Source organism: Neophocaena asiaeorientalis, unplaced genomic scaffold, assembly GCF_003031525.2.
Source record: "Neophocaena asiaeorientalis asiaeorientalis breed wild unplaced genomic scaffold, Neophocaena_asiaeorientalis_V1.1 scaffold18, whole genome shotgun sequence".
Classification (NCBI taxonomy): domain Eukaryota; kingdom Metazoa; phylum Chordata; class Mammalia; order Artiodactyla; family Phocoenidae; genus Neophocaena; species Neophocaena asiaeorientalis.
This window is the reverse complement of record NW_020172444.1, coordinates 1,629,483-1,653,881: the sequence shown is the minus strand read 5'-3', so window position 1 is coordinate 1,653,881 and position 24,399 is coordinate 1,629,483. Positions and strand designations below refer to the sequence as shown.

The window sequence follows — 24,399 nt, the reverse complement described above, 5'->3', positions numbered from 1 at the left end:
TCTCTATGAAAATTATCAGAGGTATGCCACTATCATTTTCATTTCTTGTTCTGGATCCAAGCTGAGCTAGTGTCTGTTGGGGCTCCAGACAGGCCACCCCCAAAGTACACCACAATGGCATACTGACTATTTTTGAATTAAAGTTAGTTAAGAAATGGCCAATGCCAGAGGGACACTCTGACCCTCCTTTCCTTCTCACTGAAAGCAAGAAGTAAGTCTCTCATGTGAAAGGTACACTCCCTGCACCTGGAGATAGAAGGACACCCTTATTGTTGGAGATACGGAATTCGGGTTGAGAAGTCTGTATAAACAAACCTTGTAACTTCTTTAATTTACTACCCCAAGCCCAAACTCTATTTAGAGTTTTCACTAATTAAGTGCCCAAATCCTAAGTTTCTTTATCCTGTTAATTCCTCACAATTTTTTTTTTATTTTGTCTAAAAAGTATAAATGCTGCCTCCTTTGGCTAGGTTCCATTTCTGTGAAACCTCAGTGTGTACAAATTAAAATCTTAATTTCTTTTTCTCCTGTTAATCTGTCTTATGTTAATTTTATTATTAGTCCAGCCACAAGAACTTCAAGAGGGGTAGAGGTAGAAATATCTTCCTTCTCATCATGTCCAGCTGGACTAGAGTTAAATAAATTCGTGCTGAGGGAAAGCATTTAAAATAATTTCTATATACAGTTGACCTTTGAACAATGTGGGGGTTAGGATTTCTGACCCTCTGTGCAGTTGGAAGTTCATCTACAGTCGTCCATTGGTATCCGCGGAGGGTTGGTTCCAGGACCTGTGTGGTTACCAAAATCCAAGGATGCTCAAGTCCCATAGTTGGCCCTCAGTATCCACAGTTCTGCATCGTGCATTCAACCAACTGCAGATTGTGTAGTACTATATTTATTGAAAAAAATCCACATTTAAGTGGACCTTTGCCGTTCAAACCTCTGTTGTACAAGGATCAATTTTTCCACTGCCCAAGTTGCTTACATTCTTACACTTAGATGTTTTTAGGTTGTGGCCATCCTACCTTTTTTGGATACTTTATTTGCCTATGTTAAATCCTTTTGAAAATAAATTTTAAATGTGTGCGTATTATTTAATCATCTCCCCCTTAGGTAATTTGGATAATATTTGATTCAGTTGTTTTTTTAACAGAAAGGACTATTATGTTTACCTAAATTAAAAAATAAATTTGTCACAGGGTATCTAACGTTATGTGAAACTTTTTTCCCCTGCTTTTCTTGTTTTTCTCAATCGTCACTAACATGATTATAGTCACTAGAAATGCTGCTATGTGTTATTCAGTGCTACATTTCCACATTTGTATATGTTAGTGTATTCCTAGGGTTCAAATCACTGATGGAAGCAGGTATGCATGTCAGTGTTTGAACTCATTCATTCACCTTGGGTGCTTTGAGTCACCTGCAAAATTATGTTGCTAAAGACGTTGCATAAACATAACTGTTGGTGTGAGAACTTCCATACTAAATCATTCACTGCCCAGTAAATGTAAATGAAGAAACCTAGGGTGGAAATAGAAAAAAAAAAAAAATTTAACGTTCCCTAGGAATTTGAGGGAAAATTTGGGGGGGAAATCTATGAAAATGACCAGTACTTGTTGAATTATGTTGTTATACTTCCCTCAAGAAGAAAAGTCTGCAGTTCAGTAAACACTTGAGTGCCTGCTCTACTCCAGGCACTATGTTGGGCATTTGAAGCACAAAGATAAGTGAGAAAGTCCCTGCCTTGGAAAATGGCCAGTGGCAGAGTCAGAAATAGGTCATTGTAGCATGGCATAATAAAAACTGAACATTATACCAGGGTACTAGCCTAGCTCGGTGTTCAGAATTGCTCATATGAGGTGGAAGTTGGCAGGAAAAGTTGGAAAGGTTGCAGGAGCCAGGTAATAGAGGGCACTACATACTTTCCTAAGTAACTTGGACTTAATTTATGTTCCTTAGTATGCTGAGGCTTGTAGTGTGGTCAGTTTGGGGTTCTATATAAATCACTGGCTAAAAAGTAGAGAGTAGATTTAAGGGGTGGGGGGGGCAAAGATTGGAAACAAGCTTAAAGCTTAAACTAATATAATAATAGGGATGGAGAAAGGACAAATTCAGGAAATATTTAGGAGGTAAAATTATAGTGCTTTATTGGTTAGAGTGAGAATGAGAAATTTAATATGACTAGTTTTGTGTGGGTATGTGACTGGATGACAATACCATTAATTGTAATCAGAATATAATAAGTGGGAGAGGTATATGCAGAGTGGGAGAGGTGGTGATGATTTCAATCTGAAACTCAAGAAGATGCCTGGAGATGGAGATTTGGGAATGATCAGCAGCCAGTGACTTTTGCATTGGAACATTCAATAGAATAATGATTCTGTATTAGATCACTCAAGAGGGGAAAAAGAGCATTGGACCAAGGAAGGAATCTTGGAGAATAATCATTTAAGGGGTGATGGAGAAGGGTCACAGAAGTAAAAGGAAACCAGAGCAGTTGCTGTGTTCTTCATCAAGAGCAATGTGGTACTACTGTTACCCCCATTCCACACATAAGGAGAGTGAAGCCCAGGATGGTTGAGTAGATGGCCCACATCCATGTAGCTGGTAAGCAGGGGAGCTGGAATCAAACACAGGCTATCAGGCTCCAGAGCTCAGTAACCAACAATTCCAGACGCTACAGGGATTCAATGAACCTGGTCTTTAAAATATCCACATCTCCTGACCTTTTCAAGAGCACATTCAGAATAAATACTGAAGCCAGTTTTCTGGAGTTTGAGGAAAGAATGAGAGGCGAGAAAGTAAGTTGAGACTAGCTCTGGAAGTTTCACTGAGATGGGAAGGACACGGTAAAATAACAATATAAAACTTGGCTGGGTGAAATGTATTCTGAAAGGTTACAAAAAGCCAAGGAAGTTTTCAAGAAAATATAGTGATTGAATATCCTTAAAAACCCAAAAGTGTCAACTGCAGAATTCTTTAGGAATTCAAAGTAAAACTAGGTTTCACTGTAACTTAATGCTATTTTTTATGAGGCATTTATAAGATGGTTTGGATTTGTCAGGTTTTCTTAGGGAAAAGTCTGAAAGTGCCATCAGATCCTCAGAGCAGATAGGTTTACTCATCATTATACGTAGCTTCCAGCACTTACTTAGGCCTTAGCCAACACCATCTCTAATGTCTCCTAAGGCTTACCTGCTTCAGAATCCTTTCTCTCTCAATAGAGATCAGTTGTGTGGTATAGAAGACCAATCACAGGTCAACTACACTAATGTGAAAGTACAGAGAAACGTGTTTCATTCTAACTAATTCTCAATTATCAGAAATTAATGAAGGGACTTCCCTGGTGTTCCAGTGGTAAAGAATCCGCCTTACAATGCAGAGGATGCAGGTTCGATCCCTGGTCAGGAAACTAAGATCCCACATGCCACAGAGCAACTAAACCTGCACACCACAACTACTACTGAGCTGGCACACCTCAATTAGAGAGCCTGCACCACAACTACAGAGCCCATGCACCCTGGAGCCTGTGCGCCACAACTAGAGAAGAGAAAACCCACACGCCACAACTAGAGAAGAGAAAACCCACACGCCACAACTAGAGAAGCCTGTGTGCCACAAAAAAGAGCCTGCACGCCACAATGAAAGATCCCACATGCCTCAACAAAGATTCCATGTGCTGCAACTAAGACCCAATGCAGCCATAAAAATAGATAAATCTTTTTTAAAAAGTAATTAATGAAAAAATTTGAATGAAACAAGTAGAAAGTAAACCCTAACCTAAAGGGATGAGCGAGGGCTATTTTATAATCTTATTAACAATGATGATGACCTATAACCGTTTAAAATCTTGTAGGGCTGCTATCAATTAACTTCTTACCCAGTTATTGAAGTGCTCACTATGGAAAAACAAAAGTAATGGAAAGCCTCCCCTAGAGGCACTTGCTCTGTAACAAACTAGGGCAAGGAAATGTGTACCTGTATTAAAATCCAAAAGCAGTGGGTGATTGCAAGAAATACTTGCCTAACAATTCATTTAGAGCACATGGAGGCAGGTGATCTGGATTCAGAACTCTGGTGCACTAGCTCTGTGCCTTTGAGCAAGTTACTTAACCAGCTAAACCATAAGTAATCTTCCAATCGGGAAAATCTGGATAGCAATTCCCACCTTCAAAGAATAGCTGTGCAGATTAAGTGTGATGATCTGTGTAAAGTGCCTACCACGTTGTATGATACGTAATGTGCACTCAGTATTTAGCAATTATCAATAGAGAGGTAATTAGTACTCAGGAACAACTTAAACAGAACCTAAGGGAGAATATCTCTTTTCCCTTCCTGGTTCAAGTTTGGAGCAAATGTTGTAAAGAAGTGCATAGCATTCAGTTCTCTTTTCTACAACTTCAAAACAGCCTAAAATATCGCAACTGCCCGCACATACAGAATCTATGATGGACAGTCTTTTGCTTTTTAGTTTTTTTTTTGGTCTAACATGAGAATCTTTCCTGATGTATTTAGTGTCTGTAGAACAGGGCAGCCTTGTAACAGCATCATCAAGGACAACCAAGGGAGTGAGTTGAAGATTAGGAGACTCATCACTCGTGGGCTCATGTTACAGAATTCTTATATCTCTTTTGAATGTTCCCTCTAGGTGAGCATCTTTTTTAGTTTGTTTTCATCAAAGTCAAGCTAAAATAAGAAGGTAGGTTGATGTCTGTGGTTTGGCATGTTTTTCCAAAATGGTATAAGCAAGAATACACAGTCATTGCAAGGGATATGCTGCTTGAATTGATTGCTTTTAGCAAAGGAATACATTTTCTATCCTCATCTTCCACAAGTACTCTTTCTCAAAACTAGCTGAGAAAATAAGCTTTCCCACTTTGCAAATATAAAAATAAAAAATCCCAAAATACATCCTACATCTTCCTCTTATGAATTCCCCCAGAGTATAAAACCTTCTGGATACCAATCACAGAGATCATTCAAAATACTGGGTCAAGGAGGCCTCCTTTAAAATCTATTCAAAGCATTCTAGTCATTTAAATCCCTTTTTACTTATTTTCCCTTAAGGATCAAACTGGCCTGTCTAGGGACACTCTGAGTTCAGAACACCCAAAAGAGTATTGGTTAATTATATGAATTCTTTTAAATATATAGACTATTTTACAAAAACCAATCTATTAAGACACATTGGATTAAAACTCATGGATAAAATGTTAAATGACTTCTTTCAGATTCAGGGGTCCTTATGTCTTAAATAAGATAGTTAGAACCGATTTTACCAAATCATGTCATGAGGTGTGCATTCTGATCACAGTCAAAACTCATTTCATTTTACCAAAAACAAACATTTAAATTTATGATAAAACATTTTGTATATAAACTTAAAAATGTGCAGGTGAGCAGAAAGGCTTAAAGACCACTAACTGATAAATGTCTTCATGTGTGCTTTGAGGAATACTTCATTACTAGGGCATCATCCTGGACCAGAGAGATCTCTCACTGTGTGTTATACGCCAGACCAGCCCCTTTTTGAAAATATAATCTCTACTATCTTTGGAGTATATAGAACACCACCTTTGAAGTCATTTTAGCTATGGGAAAAGTAAGAGTGATGGGTGATGTACTGGAAAGGGGACTATATTAGGAGCTGAAAAAATTTGTTCTTATCTCCATTCTGCTAATAACCAATTCTATGATTTTTCTATTTCTTTAAGTGTTTATTAAATGTGTTGTATGCATTCTTCTGTAGTCGTTCTTAGGAATTTGCTGCAAGGAGGCATTTGTCACCCTTGTTCACCCTTGCCACAATTTGTTCCTCTGTGACACAGACCCTGAGGAGGGTCCATACCATTCTTTTATTATTATTATTATTTAATTTTTGAATAGGTAACACATGGATCAAAATTCAAAATGTAGAAAAGAGTTATTCAAAGAAATCTCCTCACTCTTGCCCCTCAGCCACACAGTTCTACTGTCACAGACATCTAATTTGTTAGGGGGATGTGTGTGTGTGTTCATGTGTCTTCTTTCAGAGATATTTTAAACATACAAAGAGATTAAATATATTATATTCATTCTTTTCCCCATTTGTACACAAATGATGTCATGCAATACATACTGTTTTTCACCTTGATTTTTATTTAATATTTATTTTGGAGACCTCTCCATATCAATTCATAGAGTTTCTTTTTTTTTTTAACATCTGAATAGTATTACATTATGTGGATGTAATCATTTATTTAACCAAGGCTTTATTAATGGATACTGGATTATTTCCAGTTGTTTCCTATCCCAAACAATACTGTTTTGAAAAGCCTAGTTCACTTTGTATTTCTCTTACGTCCAAGCATATCTTGAGAAGTCACAAGCAAGTGCCTGGATTCTGGAGATATACTGCTGGGGTTTGAAGCCTGGCTCCACCAGGCTTCAAACCCCAGCAGCTGTGTGTCCTTGAGCCTGTTACTCAACTTCTCTGTGCCTCAGGTTTCTTACCAGTAAGAACTCAGGTTATTGTGAAGATTCAGTGAATCAGCCTATGCAGACTACTTGGAAAAGCGCCTGACATACAGTAAATGCTGTAAGTATTAGTTGCTGCTACTACTCTTACTGGTATTCTTATCACTATTATCTTTAGGATAAATTCCCAGACATGGAATTACTAAGTCAAAAAGAAAATACAATTCTAGTTTTGATGAATATTGCCAAAATGGTCTTCAATCAAGATTCCACAAATTAACATTGCCAGCAGTGATGTGTGAATAGAATGTCTATTTCCCCACATTCATGTGAAGAAAGTATTTGAAATTTTTGAATCTGATGAGTGAAAACTGTTATCACAGAGTAGTTTTAAGTTACATTTCATTTTAGTGAGGAGGGTAACGTGGTTTCATGAGTCCTTTGGATTTCTTTTGGTGTGAATTATCTGTTCAATTCCTTTGCCCATTTTATTTGAAACAAGGATGTTGAATTTGTTTTATGCATTTGTAGCTCTTTATATATTAACTAGCTCTGTTAGTGATATGACTTCATACATTCTAAAACATTTTTTGTTTATCTTTGGACCTAGATTTTGGTGGGATAAGCCACTCAGACTTTTTATTTATTTATTTTTTTACACAGCTGTTTTATCAATCTTCTCTTTTAAGGCTTCTGGGTACTGTGTCCTATTTAGAAAGGCATTCCCAATCCAAGATAATAATTTTAAATAGTTTATAATATGGTATAATATTTTCCATTTAAATCTTTCATTCATTTGGAAATTATTGTGGTATAAGTTTTGAGCAATAAATCCAAGTTTATGTTAAGGTTGTTACCCAGTTGTCTTAAATTATTTTGAGTAATATTTTTTTCTGAAATGATATGAGATGGCCACTTTAGCGCATACTTAATTACCATATTACTTCTATTGATATTTCTGGACTTGTTATTCTATTTCTATCGATTCATACCCTTGTAATAAACTGTTTTACTTTATGTTTTAATATCTGGCAGGGCTAATTAGTATTCTCTCATTGCTCTTTTTCAGATATTTCCTAGCTATTCATGTTTGTTTCTCTTCCTATGAACTTTAAATCAACTTGCTAACGCAAAAAAAATTCCCTGTGTTTTCTGGGGTTCGAAGTAAGAAATTCAAAGGTTCACTTGGAAGAAACTGAGATCTTCACAATGTTTTCTTCCTCTCCAAGAACTTGGTACCTTTCCATTCATTTCAATCTTCTTTTGTGTTTCTTGGGAGCATTTTAAAGTTTAGCTTGCTTGTTTCTTATTAAGTTTATTCCTTGATATCTTAACTATTTTTGTCACTTGTATATGAGGTCTTCTGATTACTGTCTGTATTTATGACAGTTATTTCTGTCTGTTAATTTAATGCCCACTATCTTACTGGTTTTTCTTTTTGTTTGTAGTAAGTTTTCAGTTGATTCTCTTGAGTTTCTCAATATGGTCACTTCAAAGTGATTATTTTGCCAACTTTAAAATATTTATACTCCTGTTTTCTTTTTTATCTTCTGTATTACCTAACACCTCTCAAAGGCAATGAATGTTAGATAATAATGATGATAGGCCTTCTTATCTTAGATGAGTCTTTAGTAACAATGCTTACAGTGTTTTCTAAGTATCTTGCTGGTTTGTGGTTGAGATAGATAAATTTTAAACACATTTAGAAGTTTTCATCTATTTTTTTAATCTATTTTTATTTTCAAAAGTTTTAGAATCAAAATGTGTCGAGTTTTGTCAAATGTTTATATAGCATTTATTAAGATGGTCATATAATTTTCCTGTTTATATTTTATTAACGTAATCACATATTCATAGATAAGTGAACACTGAACCATTCTTAAATTCCTGGTATGAACCTTCATATTTTGCACTGTGCTTAAAATATTTCAGGTTTGCCCTGATATTCATAAATAAGATTATTCCAGTTTTCTTGTTTGGGGCAATTCTTATTGGGTTTTGGTGTCAATATTATGTTTTGTTTTGTTTTGTTTTGTTTTTGCGGTACGCGGGCCTCTCACTGTGTGGCCTCTCCCGTTGCGGAGCACAGGCTCCAGACGCGCAGGCTCAGCGGCCATGGCTCACGGGCCCAGCTGCTCCGCAGCATGTGGGATCTTCCCGGACCGGGGCACGAACCCGTGTCCCCTGCATGGGCAGGTGGACTCTCAACCACTGCGCCACCAGGGAAGCCCAATATTATGTTTATTTTAAAGTTTTTAGAACTCTTTGTTGTGTTCTAGAACAATGTAAGTTACACTGAATTAATCTATACTTTAAAAGTTTGATAAAACTTTCTAGTAGAACTATTTTGAGTCTGATGATAACCTTGAAAAGCAGCTTTTCAACGACTCCACTTTTTTATTCTTAAGTCAGTTTTTGCAGATTGTATTTTCCTAGAAATTAGCCATTTTAACTAGGTTTTCATTTCTTTCTTTTTTGGATCTAGATTTGAGCAAAGTATTGGTTTATTTTTATCCTTTCTTGTCTATTAATGTATTCATATATTTAAGACTTTATCTTTTCCTCTGAGTAGTGCTTATGTGGAACCTATAGGAAGTATGTATAGTGTTTTCATGATCATTTCTTATTAATTCTTAAATTTCAATTTCCTCTTTGATTTAAGAGTTGTTTGAAAAATTTGGAAGAGGTGGGTTTTGTTTTATTTTAATTTCTGGATTTTAGAGATTTTATTTTTCTGGTTTTGCCACTAAGTTCTAATTTTATAGTATTATGATAAAGTTTTATCTCTATTAGTTGCAAATTTTGGAAATTTACTTATGTTTTCCTTGTGACCTAACATATGGTCAATTTTTGTGATAGTTTCATTGAAGAAGATAGAACTGGAGACGTAGTCTGTTTTCAGAAGACAGAGTTAATACGTATATATATCAATTTTTTTTCCAATATACTTATTTTCAATAAAAGTGAGAAAGCATGATTTTTTCTTTTATTTTTTTAAACATCTTTATTGGAGTATAATTGCTTTACAATGGTGTGTTAGTTTCTGCATTATAACAAAGTGAATGAGTTATACATATACATATGTCCCCATATCTCTTGCCTCTTGCATCTCCCTCCCTCCACCCTCCCTATTGCACCCTTCTAGGTGGTCACAAAGCACCGAGCTGATCTCCCTGTGCTATGTAGCTGCTTCCCACTAGCTATCTATTTTACGTTTGGTAGTGTATATATGTCCATGCCACTCTCTCACTTTGTCCCAGCTTACCCTTCCCCCTCCCTGTGTCCTCAAGTCCATTCTCTAGTAGGTCTGCGTCTTTATTCCCATCTTGCCCCTAGGTTCTTCATGATAATTTTTTTCTTTTTTGTTTTTTTTAGATTCCATATATATGTGTTAGCATACGGTATTTGTTTTTCTCTTTCTGACTTACTTCACTCTGTATAACAGACTCTCTGTATATCTTCTTTGGAGAAATGTCTGTTTTGGTCTTCTGCCCATTTTTGGATTGGGTTGTTTGTTTTTTTGATATTGACCTGCATGAGCTGTTTGTAAATTTTGGAGATTAATCTTCTGTCTGTTGATTCATTTGCAAATATTTTTTCCCAATCTGAGGGTTGTCTTTTTTCTTTTATTGCGGTATGTTGGCCTATCACTGTTGTGGCCTCTCCCGTTGCAGAGCACAGGCTCCAGATGTTTTTGTTTTTATTTCCGTTTCTCTAGGAGCTGGGTCAAAAAGATCTTGCTATGATTTATGTCATAGAGTCCTCTGCCTATGTTTTCCTTTAAGAGTTTGATAGTGTCTGGCCTTACATTTAGGTCTTTAATACATTTTGATTTTCCAAGATTTTGGATCATCTTTACTATCATTTTTCTGAATTCTTTTTCAGGTAGACTGCCTATTTCCTCTTCATTTGTTAGGTCTGGTGGGTTTTTACCTTTCTCCTTCATCTGTTGTGTGTTTCTCTGTCTTCTTATTTTTCTTAACTTATTGTGTTTGGGGTCTCCTTTTTGCAGGCTGCCGGTTCATAGTTCCCATTGTTTTTGGTGATTGCCCCCAGTGGTTCACTGGGTTGGGTAGGCTTCCTGGTGGAGGGGACTAGTGCCTGTGTTCTGGTGGATGAGGCTGGATCTTTTCTTTCTGGTGGACAGTTCTGCATCCAGTTGTGTGTTTTGGGGTGTTTGTGACCCTATTATGATTTTAGGCAGTCTTTCTGCTAATGGATGGGATTGTGTTCCTGTCTTGCTAGTTGTTTGGCATAAGGTGTCCAGCACTGTAGCTTGCTGGTCATTGAGTGGAGCTGGGTCTTGGCATTGCAATGGAGATCTCTGGGAGATTTTCACGGTTTGATATTATGTGGAGCTGGGAGATCTCTTGTGGACCAGTGTCCTGAACTTGGCTGTCCCACCTCAGTGGCACAGCCCTGACGCCTGGCTGGAGCACCAAGAGCCTGTCATCCACACGGCACAGAATAAAAGGGAGAAAAGAAAGAAAGAAAGAAAGAAGATAAAATAACATAAAATAAAATAAACTTATTAAAATAAAAAGTAATTATTAAGAAAAAAGTTTTTAAAGTAAAAATAACTGACAGACAGAACCCTAGGACAAATGGTAAAAGGAAAGCTATACAGACAAAATTACACACAGAAGCATACACACACACACTCACAAAAAGAGAAAAAGGGAAAAAAATATATATATATCGTTGCTCACAAAGTCCACCTACTCAATTTGGGATGATTTGTTATCAATTCACGTATTCCACAGATGCAGGTTACATCAAGTTGATTGTGGAGATTTAATCTGCTGCTTCTGAGGCTGCTGGGAGCAATTTCCATTTCTCTTTTTTGTTCACACAGCTTCTGGGGTTCAGCTTTGGATTTGGACCCGCCTCTGTGTGTTTGTTGCCTGAGGGCGTCTGTTCTTCACTCAGACAGGATGGGGTTAAAGGAGCAACTGATTCGGAGGCTCTGGCTCACTCAGGCCGGGGGGAGGGAGGGGTACAGAGTGCGGGGTGAGCCTGCGGGTGGCAGAGGCTGGTGTGACGTTGCAACAGCCTGAGGTGTGCCGTGTGTTCCCCCCGGGGAAGCTGTCCATGGATCACAGGACCCTGGCAGTGGCAGGCTGCACAGGCTCCCAGGAGGGGAGGTGTGGATAGTGACCTGTGCTCGCACACAGGCTTCTTGGTGGTGGCAGCAGCAGCCGTAGCGTCCCATGCCCGTCTCTGGGTCCGCGCTGATAGCTGCAGCTTGCCCCCGTCTCTGGAGCTCTTTTAAGCAGCGCTCTTAATCCCCTCCTCTCGCGCACCAGGAAACAAAGAGGAAAGAAAAAGTCCCTTGACTCTTCGGCAGCTCCAGACTTTTTCCCAGACTCTCTCCCGGCTAGCTGTGGTGCACTAGACCCTTCAGGCTGTGTTCACGTGGCCAACCCCAGTCTTCTGTCTGCGATCCGACCTCCGAAGCCCAAGCCTCAGCTCCCAGCCCCCGCCTGTCCTGGCGGGTGAGCAGACAAGCTTCTTCGGCTGGTGAGTGGTGGTCGGCACCGATCCTCTGTGCGGGAATCTCTCCACTTTGCCCTCCGCACCCCTGTTGCTGCGCTCTCCTCCGCAGCTCCGAAGCTTTCCCCCTCCGCCACCCGCAGTCTCCGCCCATGAAAGGGCTTCCTAGTGTGTGGAAACCTTTCCTCCTTCACAGCTCCCTCCCACTGGTGCAGGTCCTGTCCCTATCCTTTTGTCTCTGTTTATTCTTTTTTCTTTTGCCCTACCAGGTACGTGGGGGTTTCTTGCCTTTTGGGAGATCCGAGGTCTTCTGCCAGCATTCAGTAGGTGTTCTGTAGGAGCTGTTCCACATGTAGATGTATTTCCGATGTATCTGTGGGGAGGAAGGTGATCTCTGTGTCTTACTCTTCCGCCATCTTGAAGCTCCTCCCTGTATATATATCAATTTTTAACATCATGGTTTAGAGTACAGACTCTGAAGCCAGACTAACAGGATCAAAATCCCAGATTCATTATTGGAATCTTAGGCAAATTACTTAACTTCTCTATGCCTCAGTTTCCGCATTGTAAAATGGCTATAATGATAACATGTACCTCTAAGCGTTGTTGTAAGGATTAAAATATGCAAAGCATTTAGAACAGTGTCTAGAATGAAATAACCACTATATATGTATTAGCTGTTTCCATTATTTAGATTTACCTTGTTGATTTTTTAGTTCTTCTGGAGCAGCACTATCCACATGAGATATAACACAAGTCACATACACAATTTACAATTTTATGGTAGCTATGTTAAGAAAGTGAAAAAAATGGTAAATAAAATATATTATTAAAAATAATTTTAACTCATTATATCAAAATGTTATCATTGCAACATATAATCAATGTACAAAATTTCTTAATGACATATTTTAGCTTGTTTGTTGTGCACTGTCTTTGAAATCTGACACGTTTTATACATATAGCACACCACAATTTGGACTTACCACATTTCAAGTGCTCAGTAACCACATGTGGTCAGTGGCTACTGTACTAGATGGCATAGGTCTAGCAACTTATTTTTTGTGTACTTGGTGCTTGGTATATCATGTGCTGAGTAAGGTGAAAATAAATGTCTTATGCCATTAATATATTTCTGTGTATTTCTCCTTGAATTGCCTTTAGTTCCTGTTCTATAAATGTTGATGCTCTGTAATTTGGAGCAAAAATACTCAATTATTAAATTTTCATTGTGAATTGTATCCTTTAGCATTAAAAATCAGCCTGCCTTTTTCTCTTTTTGTGCCTTTTGCCTTAAATTTAATTTTGTATGATATTATATTTATTAGTGTTTTCTCTTTGCATTTGCCCATTATATCTTTGCCTATTTTTTTTTAACCATCTGAATCACTCATAAGAAGTCTCATGTACACATAATAGAATTGAATTTTTCTTTGTTATCAGTCTGAGAATCTTCTTAAAAAATCGTTGAGTTTAGCCCATTTATATTTATATGACAGATATGTTTGAACTTAGTTCTGTCTTATTTTAGGTTCTGTTTTCTACTTTTATAACAAGTCATAGAGAATCTCTTTGTTTTGGTTTTTGTATTTATTCTGATATTTAGAAAGATTTAGAGTTTTGTTCCAGTGTTTACCTTTATAACTATGTAGAATTGGATTCACCTTATGTTTCTTTAGAAAGAATTACTAAGAAAAGGCATCCAGAACCTGGAAATAAGGCAAAAGATGGCTGCACTGTCCTTTGGATGTCATTCTAGAGCAGTGTCTAAAGAGCGGCTTAAGAGTTAGCTGACTTCCTAGAGCAGCAATTATCAAATGCAGTACTCAGCTAATAGCATCAGCACTCAGCACTGCCTGGGAACTCATTGGAAATGCAAGTTCTCAGGCCCTCCCCACCCTGACAGAAACTCTGTGGATGGGGTCCTGCAATCTGTGCTTGAGCAAGACCTCCACATGATTCTGATGCATGAGCAGTGGTTCTCAGACAAGAGCAATTTTGTCCCAAAGAGGACATTTGGAAATATCTGGAGACATTTTTGATTGTCACAGCTTCAGAGGGGAGACAGAGTACTACTGGCATCTAGTGGCATACCCTACAATGCACAGGACAGCCCCCACTCCTTTCCAACAATAAATTATACACACCAAAATGTCAGTAGTGCAGAGGTTGAAAAGCTCTTCTAGGAGAATGTAACTTTGTTTGATATACTATTTATTATGGATTAGGGCCCAGATGCTAACTTGAAGAAAATTTGTTAAGATGCAAATGATTTTTATCTGATAGAGGTGCAAATTATTTCTGTGCAGTAGAGAAGATAATCCAAATGTTATGGTTTAATCACCAAGTAGGGTATTTTGTGTAATAAAACACCCTAAAACTTAGTAGCTTAAAACAATAAGCATTCACTGACATATATACACTACCAAATGTAAAATGGATGGCTAGTGGGAAGCTGTTGCACAGCACAGGGAGATCAGTTCGGTGCTTTGTGACCACCTAGAGGAGTGGGATAGGGAGGGTGGGAGGGAGGCTTAAGAGGGTGGGGATATGGGGATATATGTATACATATAGCTGATTCACTTTGTTGTACAGCAGAAACTAACACACCATTGTAAAGCAATTATACTCCAATAAAGATATAAAAAAAAGTGTTTATTATTATCATGGTTTCTGGGATCAGGAATTCATTAAGTGGCTTTAGTTCTTAGCTTTGCAACAGCGTTGTTTGTTTGTTTTTCTGGTGAGAGGTCTCACATTTAACTATCCTTTTTTTCCCTCTAGTATGTTCTGGGTTTTTTGTTTTGTCGTAACCATTTTAATTTTGAGTTCTTATCCAAAATTTGTAGGAAGTTCCTGTAGGAAAGAAGCCAGGATAATATCCAGGCCAGGTGAAATTTGTCTTATGATCCTAGGTTTTACATGTAACTTTGCTTACCAAAGGCTAATTGGCAGGGATTGGCAACTGTGGGATTTTTTTTTTTTTTTTTTCCATCAGAAGGACTCTCTAGCAGTTTGCTATCTTAGAGACAGATCACTTCTTGCCAATATTCCATCTGTGTGTTCCTTCCCTACTGCTTCTCAGAACCAGACCAGATCCAGGAAGCTACCACCACCTGCTGGTATCCACTCCTTTGGTTTTAAACAATGGATTGAGGATTTGCACTTCAGACTGTGCCCCTCTGTGCTGAGAGGGATATTTGTCGCTGCCTGCTGTTTCTTTGTTTCTTTATATTGCAGCTGCTAAATCCCTCTCCACTACAGCAACTTCTCTCCATGTTCTCCTGCAAGCCTCTCTGATCAATCTCTGATGCTTTTATCTTTCCTCTGTTGGGCCTAGTATTTCAGATCTCTTCTAGTTTCTCTGCAAATGGAGCTTGGCTTTTTTGTTTGTTTGTTTTTATTCTCATTGTTGCTGTTTTGATGAATTCCAGTAAGAGAAGCAGTAATTTTCTTTTCCCCACAACTTTTAAAAACTACAAACCTTCAGAAAAGCCTTAAAAGTAATACAGTGAGGGCTTCCCTGGTGGCGCAGTGGTTGAGAGTCTGCCTGCCGATGCAGGGGACACGGGTTTGTGCCCCGGTCCGGGAAAATCCCACATGCAGCGGAGTGGCTGGGCCTGTGAGCCATGGCCACTGAGACTGTGCGTCCGGAGCCTGTGCTCCGCAATGGGAGAGGCCACAACAGTGAGAGGCCCACGTACCGCAAAAAAAAAAAAAAAAACAGAAAAAACAATGAATATCCATGTCTGTTTGTCATACTAGCATTTCCTGATTGACAAACGTACGCTTTAGTCTTCCTCTCCTAAGAAGGCAAAGTTAGGTAAACTTAGACTGCCCAGCAATTAATGTTCTAATATTTTATCCTATTTGAAATGACCCAGATAGTCAATGAATTCTCTTCATTTAACTTAGTTTAGTTTCAAGTTATGAAAATCTGGAGAGACTATTTTAGTTAGACATTCCCAAAACATAATTATTCCTATACAGTTTATCTAAAACTCTTACCTCATTTACCTCTATTTACTTAAAAGCTTTGTCATATTGTTATCTTTCTTGCTGACAAACTTTGTAACAGGAATAATAAGGTCTTATTTTATTTCTAGTAGACCTAGGTACCATAAATGTATTATACCTAAATTGATGACTCTAAAGACATGTCTGTATTAATCAAACAAGCAAGCTTAAGCTAACTTTAATACCATATATTAATTCAATACTGAATATTTCCTAGATCACATGAACCCAAAATTCATTCTGGCCAGTCTTTTATGTTTGAGTATTTATATAAGTGCTTAATTTCCTTTAAGCTAATTAAATAGAGCTCTTTTACAAATTAATTTTGGCAGTGTCATGCATCTATAACACACATACAAACACAGGAACCTCATAGTTCCCATTCCAAAATTTCAGCCATGAATCAGGTATAACAATGTAAAACGCATCAGTTACAAAAGAGATTGGATTCAAATTGGGTTTCTGGCAGATGGGAGAAATCAGGATCACCTGTCTAGATGGCTAAACCCTTTTTACTAGTATTTATGGAAAAGACACTTCTATTTGTAGCTTTTGGTGATTTTAGGAGTCAAGTGGAAACTTTCTCTTCTCCCTGGGAATGTCCCACTCTTGGACAAGAACAGACAGGGTTTTTTTCCTGATTCTTTCCTCCATTTTAAACACCATTGTAAAGCAATTATACTCCAATAAAGATGTTTAAAAAAAAAGTTTTAAATATCACAGAATTGATTTGGCTGTAAATGGAGAAACAGTACCAAACAAAATAAAATGAAAAATCCAAAGGACAAACAGAAAATCCTAAATAAACCCTCAGGTTTGGTCTTGGGGTTTTACATACACCAACGACACAGGAGACCATAAATTGTTTAATTAACACAGCAAGAGTAGCAGTACATGGTGCACAGGGCCCCAGGATGACCCTGCCTAAACTCCTGACAGGTACTATGGCTACACATTTTTACAAAAAAATATCATCTTCCTCTCACCCATGGGTTCATAGTTACAATCAGATCACTTATCCAAAATGTGCCACACAGGATTTTCTTTAGGGATAGTTGAAACATTCCCCATTTTTAAAGACAGAAATTCAAGACAAGCAAAACACAAATTATACACACAAATGCTATCATCCAAAGAAACAAATGAACCAGTTCACAAATTGGGTAAAAGTCCAACAACTCTTCTCTCTCATCAACAGTGTACCCCGCTCAAATACAAAATAAATTGGCTTATTCCAGAGAAAAAGTCCCAGGGAGGAAAGAAAGTGCCAACTGTACTCACCAGAGTGACTTACCTGCTGTCTGGAACCCATCAACTCCCAAGTGTTGATTCCTTGCTCCAACTGCCAAGCGTTGGGGCAACCAGTGCCACTTTGGGGAAATCTGAAAGGAGGATCTTCAGGGCAAGTGACCCCTGCAGCTGCTAGGGCCTTAACTGAAAATTCCCCAACCAGGGCTGGCTAGCCACGAGCAGCAAGGCTCCTGGCTGACTGCACCAAAATTTGTTACCAAGTCCAAGCTCATACTGATCACTGCACGACAGGCCAATAAATCAAGAGACTTGCTGGGGCAAGGAATACCGACTTTATTCAGAAAGCCAGCAGACCGAGAAGATGGTAGACCCGTGTCCCAAAGAACCATCTTGCCTGAGTTAGAATTCAGGCTTCTTTTATACTAAAAGTGGCGGGAGTAAAGTCAAACATTTCCTGGTTCTGGTCCGCCTCCGGAAGGGGTGTGTTAACTTCTTCCTGCCTGCAGTCATTCACAGGTGGGCCTGGTCAGGATGTTTCCTGTGAGCTAAACAAAGGTATTTTAGCGTAAGGCTCATTACCTGGGAGGCAGGTTTCCCAGAGATGGGCCTTGATGTATAATTTAAGCTGATAGGGAACATCCCTTTAGTGATTAACTTGTAATAGCCCTAACTACTTCACCAGCTATCTCCTAAAAATAAAGACATTCTCCTACATAACCATAAAATCATTATACTGGAGTGAATTAACATTCATTCCATGTCATTTAATATGTAGTTCACATTTAAATTTCCACAGTTGCCCTCCAAAAATGTCTGCTTTATTTATTATTTGGTTCAGAATCCAATCAAGGTTTACAACACTGCATTCTGTTGTGTTTTGTTTGATCCATAACTGCTCCTTTCATCCTTTTTCCCTTTTTTTTTTAAAGACATTTTATTTTTGAAGCATTCAGGTCAACTGCCTTATAGAATGCCCCATGTGATGCTTTCCTTATGCTATTATGTATAAACTGCAAGTCACTTAAATAGATGTGAACTCCAACGTGCTTGCCATTAACATTTTAAAAAGAGAATAAATATTGTTGTTTGAGGTCTGAGTACTCTCTAAACTTCAGCAAGCAAGTTTTGGATGAAGCATGGAGGAAGATATTTCCTGAATGAGCCTTAAATTCCAAGTAGTTTCCTATCATTACCACCTTCAATCGCTATAAAATACATTCTAGTTGTCAAATAAATGGAGTCCTTTTTATTTGAAAAGTTAATTTTTATTTTCCTTGTCTCCCTGTAGTAAAATAAATTCTTCCAAGAGTCAGCCTCTTAAGCACATTTATACTTTGACCTATTTTTCTCTAAGCTTATTTACTTTTTACCCATTTGGTTTCTTAATCTTGTCTACCTATTTTCAAACAGAGTGAGAATAGCTAATGTTAGAAAACAGAGCAGAACTGACCCTATACACACACAGTGCCAGGCGTAAGAAAAACCCCTGTGAATATTTCTTTTTTTTAATTCTTTGACACAAAATTTAGTTAAATGTTGGATTTAGAGCCTCCAAAGAACACAGCCATGTAAACATGTAGTCTGAAGACAATTGTAGAGAAGAACCTTGTTTAACTGTAAAATAATATTAATTTATAAGGTCTTTACAAAGTACTTCTACATGTACTATTAGACTTCATCCTTACAACAACTCTATAAGGTAGTTGAAGAAGGTGGTAAAATCTCTCCTTCTCAAATGCGAAAATTGAGGCTCAAATAGATGTATATGACTTGCCCAGGATCTCATGACTACAACTAGCATAGATGGGATTTAAATCTGGCTGTGGATTGCATGCCAAAGATATGCTGTGGGAATCTCATTTGACTGAATTTACCTCCTCAGTCAAAAATCAAGGTGTTTATCTTAGGAATGCTTAAGCTTCTTGCCATCAATAACAGTTTGGTACTTCCTTCTGTAGGAGTCCTGCCTTCATTGTTAAACAGCAAACCTCTCTGTCTTTTGGAGAGGCTGTCTTACCATGGAAATCTGGGGACATTATTGCTTCAGGAAACACCACTCAACATAAAATGTTCATATACCGGTTAGGATCACTCTCTGATTTAGGCAGATCTCAAAAAGCATCAATACAATTAGCACATCCTTCAATGAAGACCCAGTTGCAGTATCTAACATTTCCTCTCTTGGTATCTAATATTATTAATTTTTTTTTTTTTTTTTTGCTGTGCCATTCAGCTTGCGGGATCTCAGTTCCCCGACCATGGATTGAACCCGGGCCACAGCAGTGAAAGCCCAGAATCCTAACCACTAGAGCACCAGGGAACTCCCAATATTCACTGTTAAGAGTTTTGTTTTGTTTTTGCTTTGACAGTGATCATCAAACCTACAAAAGGAAGGTCTGGAGGAACCAACCATCATAGTTCTTTTTGCTCCACCATGGGTTTGCCTAATTTACTTATTTTATTGATTATGGGAAATTGACATATTGGAAACATCAGAGTCACCATTGGTTATGAGTAAATGATATAATCAAAATTATAAAGCAGCTTTATTATGGACTCGAATTCCTCTTCAGCAAAGTAATAATAGTAGTATGTGTGTGTGTGTGTGTGTGTGTGTTTGCGTGCCTGTGTATACATATAAACACATATATACACACATATACAAAAATAGTTTACGTACATATATACACATAATATGTTAGTTTTATTATTTTTTTGGTTTGTTTTTACTCGAGGTTCATTTAGTATCATTGTAACAGGAAGGCTGATCCTATAAAACTCTTCTTATATATGAAAAATAAAAAATAACCCAAACTAAGTGGCAAGTGAAATAACTGCTTTGAGAAGAAAAAGAATAGTCTTAACATTCATTAACAAAAAAAACACACACAGAAGAAGGGTTTCTTGTACTTAAATTGCCATTTTCTCTTTTTAATTTTGTTAACATGTATTTCATTGCATTTATGAATAGGAATAGAGAGTATATATACATGGAACCAACACTGGGGAAGGCTATTTGCTTTCTGAGGTGCTCGCAAATGGTGAGTTCTTACATTTTTGAGCTTAATCACAACTCCCTCACCTAATAACTTCATTTAACTTGCAATATCTCTACAAATTGATCTCTGAATCTGTTTGGCATGATTAAGTCAGTTCTAGCGAATTTGAAACTCTATTTTAAGGAGTCATCTTGCCTTAAATGCCCATGGGCTCTCAGCTCCCAAGGGCAGAGATGAAGAGTTGTTCCTCTTTGTGCATCTAACACAGGACCTGTCCAGAGCAGGTACTCAACAAGTGTTTGCTGAACAGAACTGTCTTCATTTACCTAATGGAAAATGAGAAGAAAGGCATTTTTTTTATTGAAGCGACTGCCCCAAAAGAAACAAATTCAGTCTTATGTGGATTATATACACTTAAACTACCAAATGCAGACCAGTGCACCTCTGTGGGTCCAGTTTCTGACTGGGCACTTGGTAGCAGGTCATTCTCCTCAGCCATAGGCTCAAACCCATCTCTATTTTTGAACATCTTCAACCAAGTTCTTTCTTCTCTCATCATGTAAGAAGCAGACCCACGTCTAGTAATGTTGGGTCAAAGGAAGATATTCAAAATATTGATACTTTAAAAGTTTAAATGAAATGTTAATCAAAGGTGGTTTGTGATGATTTGCTTTCTATGACTCTTCTTAATCATGATGGCAATTTCTTAGGAAGAGCATGAGAGCTCTCTTTCACAACCAAAAAGTTTTCTTTTATAACAAACAAAATTCTCAAAACTATTTTGAGGTTTTAAAAATTGCTGGTTGAATTTTAAAAATTGCATTTCAGTAAGGGGTTTGAGGGATGGTTTGTTTTTCTCCTGAATTTTATTCCCAAAAACTTGAATTGATTTTTTAAATTGTTATTCATACTTCTTAATAGCAGTCTTATGAAAGATGGCTAAACCTAGTGAGATGGGACATGTATTTAGTTAATTTCCCCCCATGACAATGATAAATATTAGGATAGTTTTCATGACTGTGTCATAGCTACCTAGTGATGCAGAATTGGCAAGACTTATATGATTATAGAAGTGTGACTTGTTACACATTATAATAGCAACTGTATGGTAAGAACAATGTAAACAGCTTCTCCTTGCAGCAGATCATCATTAGAAGAACCACTGCCTTCCAAGTCTGGAAGAGCTTCCTTGTCCCTCAAAAAGATAAGTCCTGGTCCCGTCCAAAAAGCACACAAAAAGACCCCTAAATTGACTCCTCGTTAAACACCCCCCTCAAAAGTTTATAAAAATACGGAAGTAACATTCTCACAGAAAAAGCAAAGTCTGAGTTTAGAGAATGAATATCAAGTACATGCACAAAAGCTTTCATTTCACCCGTATATAAATGGCTCTAGAGAAAGATAGGAGAGAAAACTACCAACTACATAACACAGTCTTTGTGGCACCTCACTAGGAGCAGGGAAGGAGGAAATAAATAGTTCATAGGGTAAGTCCTCTGTCCCATAGTTCAATAAGGGAGATACCACAGTGTCACAAGGCAGTAAATGTCCAGATATCTTTTCAGATAACTTCCTGAGTTTTGGAGTGTTCTTCAGAGCGTCTCATCTTGCTCCTTCCAAATGCCAACACAGTTGCCTTCAGTGTCCTCAGCCTGAAGTCAGCCTTCCTGCAATACGAATCAGAACCTGTTGTATGGCTGCATCTCATTTAAAAAAATCAGACTACTCCTAGAAAGCAGTTTATCAGATAATTTCAAGGGAACATCTCAAATGATCAGTGCCTTGTATACTCAAGATTTATAGAGGGAAATAAAAGATCATGTAGTCCACGAAGCACATGATGTAAATGTTCTGAAATTAGATTGTAGTGGTGGTTGTGCAACTCAGTGAATATACTAAAAACCATTGAATTATACACTTTAAATGGGTAAATTTTATAGTACATAAATTATATCTCAATAAAGCTGTTTTAAAAGTTGGTGTTAGGGCTTCCCTGGTGGTGCAGTGGTTGAGAGTCCGCCTGCCGATGCAGGGGACACGGGTTCGTGACCCCGTCTGGGAAGATCCCACATGCCGCGGAGTGGCTGGGCCCATGAGCCATGGCCGCTGAGCCTGCGCATCCGGAGCCTGTGCTCCGCAATGGGAGAGGCCACAACAGTGAGAGGCCCGCGTACCACAAAAAAAAAAAAAAAGTTGGTGTTAAAAGAAAGGAAACAATGGCTCAGAAGGAACTTACAATAAACTTCATACTACTGAAGACCATGTGCGGCATCCTTACTAATTGTCTTCGATGAGGAAGGAACTAGAGGAATTTTGGTTAAAGGTCATTGGCGATTTTCCCATCATAGGAAACTATGGAGATTGTGCGCTTAGATCTCCTGAGGACAGGTGGAATGTGGAGGACCAGTCATGAGAAAAAAGAGCACCGGCTTGATCCAGTAGGCTCTCTACCTAACCTAATATTCTGTTTATGAAAATGATTCAGTAGGGAGGCAATGGCTTCCCTCCATGACATTACTTTCAGGTTAGGAATGTGACACCAATTTCCCCAAATCCTTTTTCTTAATACACTATGGACTATTGACTAATAAATTTATCTAAGTCCATCTTGAATCAATTTATATTTTCAGCTTGTTCTAACAAATTCCATGTTTCCCAACTTGCTTTGGTTGATTTGAACATACTTTTTGTGTGGAGGCAAAGCCTGACACATAGAACCCTGAGGTCCCCATGTCTCTGATATTCACCACCCTCTCCTCCATGATGCTGTCAAAAGCCTTTCTTTTTTTTTTTTTTTTAAGTAAGAGCAAGAGTTTCCAGCTCTCCTTCTCTATCTACATGTCTTTTGCTTTCACTGCCTCCTCTGAGTTTGGACCCTGATTCTAGCTTGGAAAACTAAGCTGATGGGTATAGCGTACTGTTATATTGGATACAAGCAACAGTCAAGGGTCCCTGGACATCACGTCAGTATACAGACACAGAAACCTTCACTGAGTTTTAGAACCCATTCGGTTCAGTTTTATGCATCACAAAACTGATGTCCAAGGAGAAGAGACCATTTGTCCAGAGTCACATAACTAGCCAAAGACAAGACTAAAAGTGATATGTCTTGATTCCCAACCATTCTGCTTTCAAAACTACCAGGCTGCCTTGTGGACTCACTATAACACTCATCTCAGCTGCTTTCAGCCTCCCTCTTCTGATTTTATTTGTGGTTTGACCAGCACTGACCTCACCGTCCTGTCTGGTCTCAACCATGTCAGCTTCATCCTGGTCTGGTTCGAACGCAGTGCCTCGGTCAACAACATCCACACCAGCCTGCACCCTGGGCTTCTCATTTTCCCACTTGGCAAAGCCTTTGTCCTTTGCTGCTTTGTCATGGAACTTGGACTTCATTTTGGGGAAGGTGTGGGACCCTGAGTCCCCCCAGCCAGCCTCTGACCACACAGGCTCGGTCTGGGTGGCCTGGCTGGTGGTGGCCCGCTGCAGCCGCACGGAGATCTTGCGAGAGGAGCCTGTGACCAGTGTGATGGCTCTGCTGTCCAGGTCTCGGTGTCCAGCTGCGACGCCAGGGAACTCGAAAACCTCATCCTGCACTGGAAGGGGAAAGATTACTGTGATTATTGTGAATAATCATACATCTGACTGCTTCTCGGCAAACCGTCAAAGTGGGTGCAAACAACAGGAGTCCTACGGGTAAGGTCCTAGAGGAACAGACCAGAGGTGAAATGAAATTGACCTCAGGTGAACTGCATGTTATTGAGACCCAAAAGCCAAAAGGAGCATGTAGGGTTCAAGGGTCTTTAGCCACTGCTGCTTACCCTGAAGACCTTTATGTTTATAATGGCTCTGACTAGCTTTAGATCCAGACTCCAACCAAAGTGCAGGCATGGAAGGTGAGCAGAGAGAAATCGCAGTAGGAAAGAAAGTTGAGGACATTACCTGGAGGCAACGAAGGACTTCCAGGCAGTGACCCATGACCGCTGCCTAAGGAGGGGGCCCGGGCAAATCTCCGGCAGGCCAGAACCAGGAGGTCTTTGCACTGTTTATGACAGTTGGCTCCACAGTCTGAAACAACCAAAAGTATCACAGGTGATTAGTGTGAACCACATGTCAGGTGCTGACCAGGCTTCCAGGTTGGCGTTTGGGCTCTCACGCCTCCCCTCCCCCACCCTTGTTTCTG

General features: G+C 38.7%; 1 protein-coding gene across 5 annotated transcripts in view; it reads right to left on the bottom strand.

Moving 5' to 3' along the window:
• Nucleotides 1-21,347: 21,347 nt before the first annotated feature.
• The window catches only part of RASGRP3 (RAS guanyl releasing protein 3), a 100,816-nt gene continuing 97,764 nt past the window's right edge, over nt 21,348-24,399 (bottom strand). For 4 of the 5 annotated variants that reach the window (XM_024732291.1, XM_024732300.1, XM_024732282.1 and 1 more), the window contains 3 exons: nt 24,159-24,284; nt 23,448-23,812; nt 21,477-21,883 (listed from right to left, as the gene is read on the bottom strand). In XM_024732291.1, the coding sequence (XP_024588059.1) occupies nt 21,875-21,883; nt 23,448-23,812; nt 24,159-24,284 (500 nt within the window). In that variant the 3' untranslated portion in view covers nt 21,477-21,874. Of the gene's footprint in view, nt 21,884-23,447; nt 23,813-24,158; nt 24,285-24,399 lie in introns of all 5 variants that reach the window. The other variant, XM_024732310.1, reaches the window with a different exon arrangement.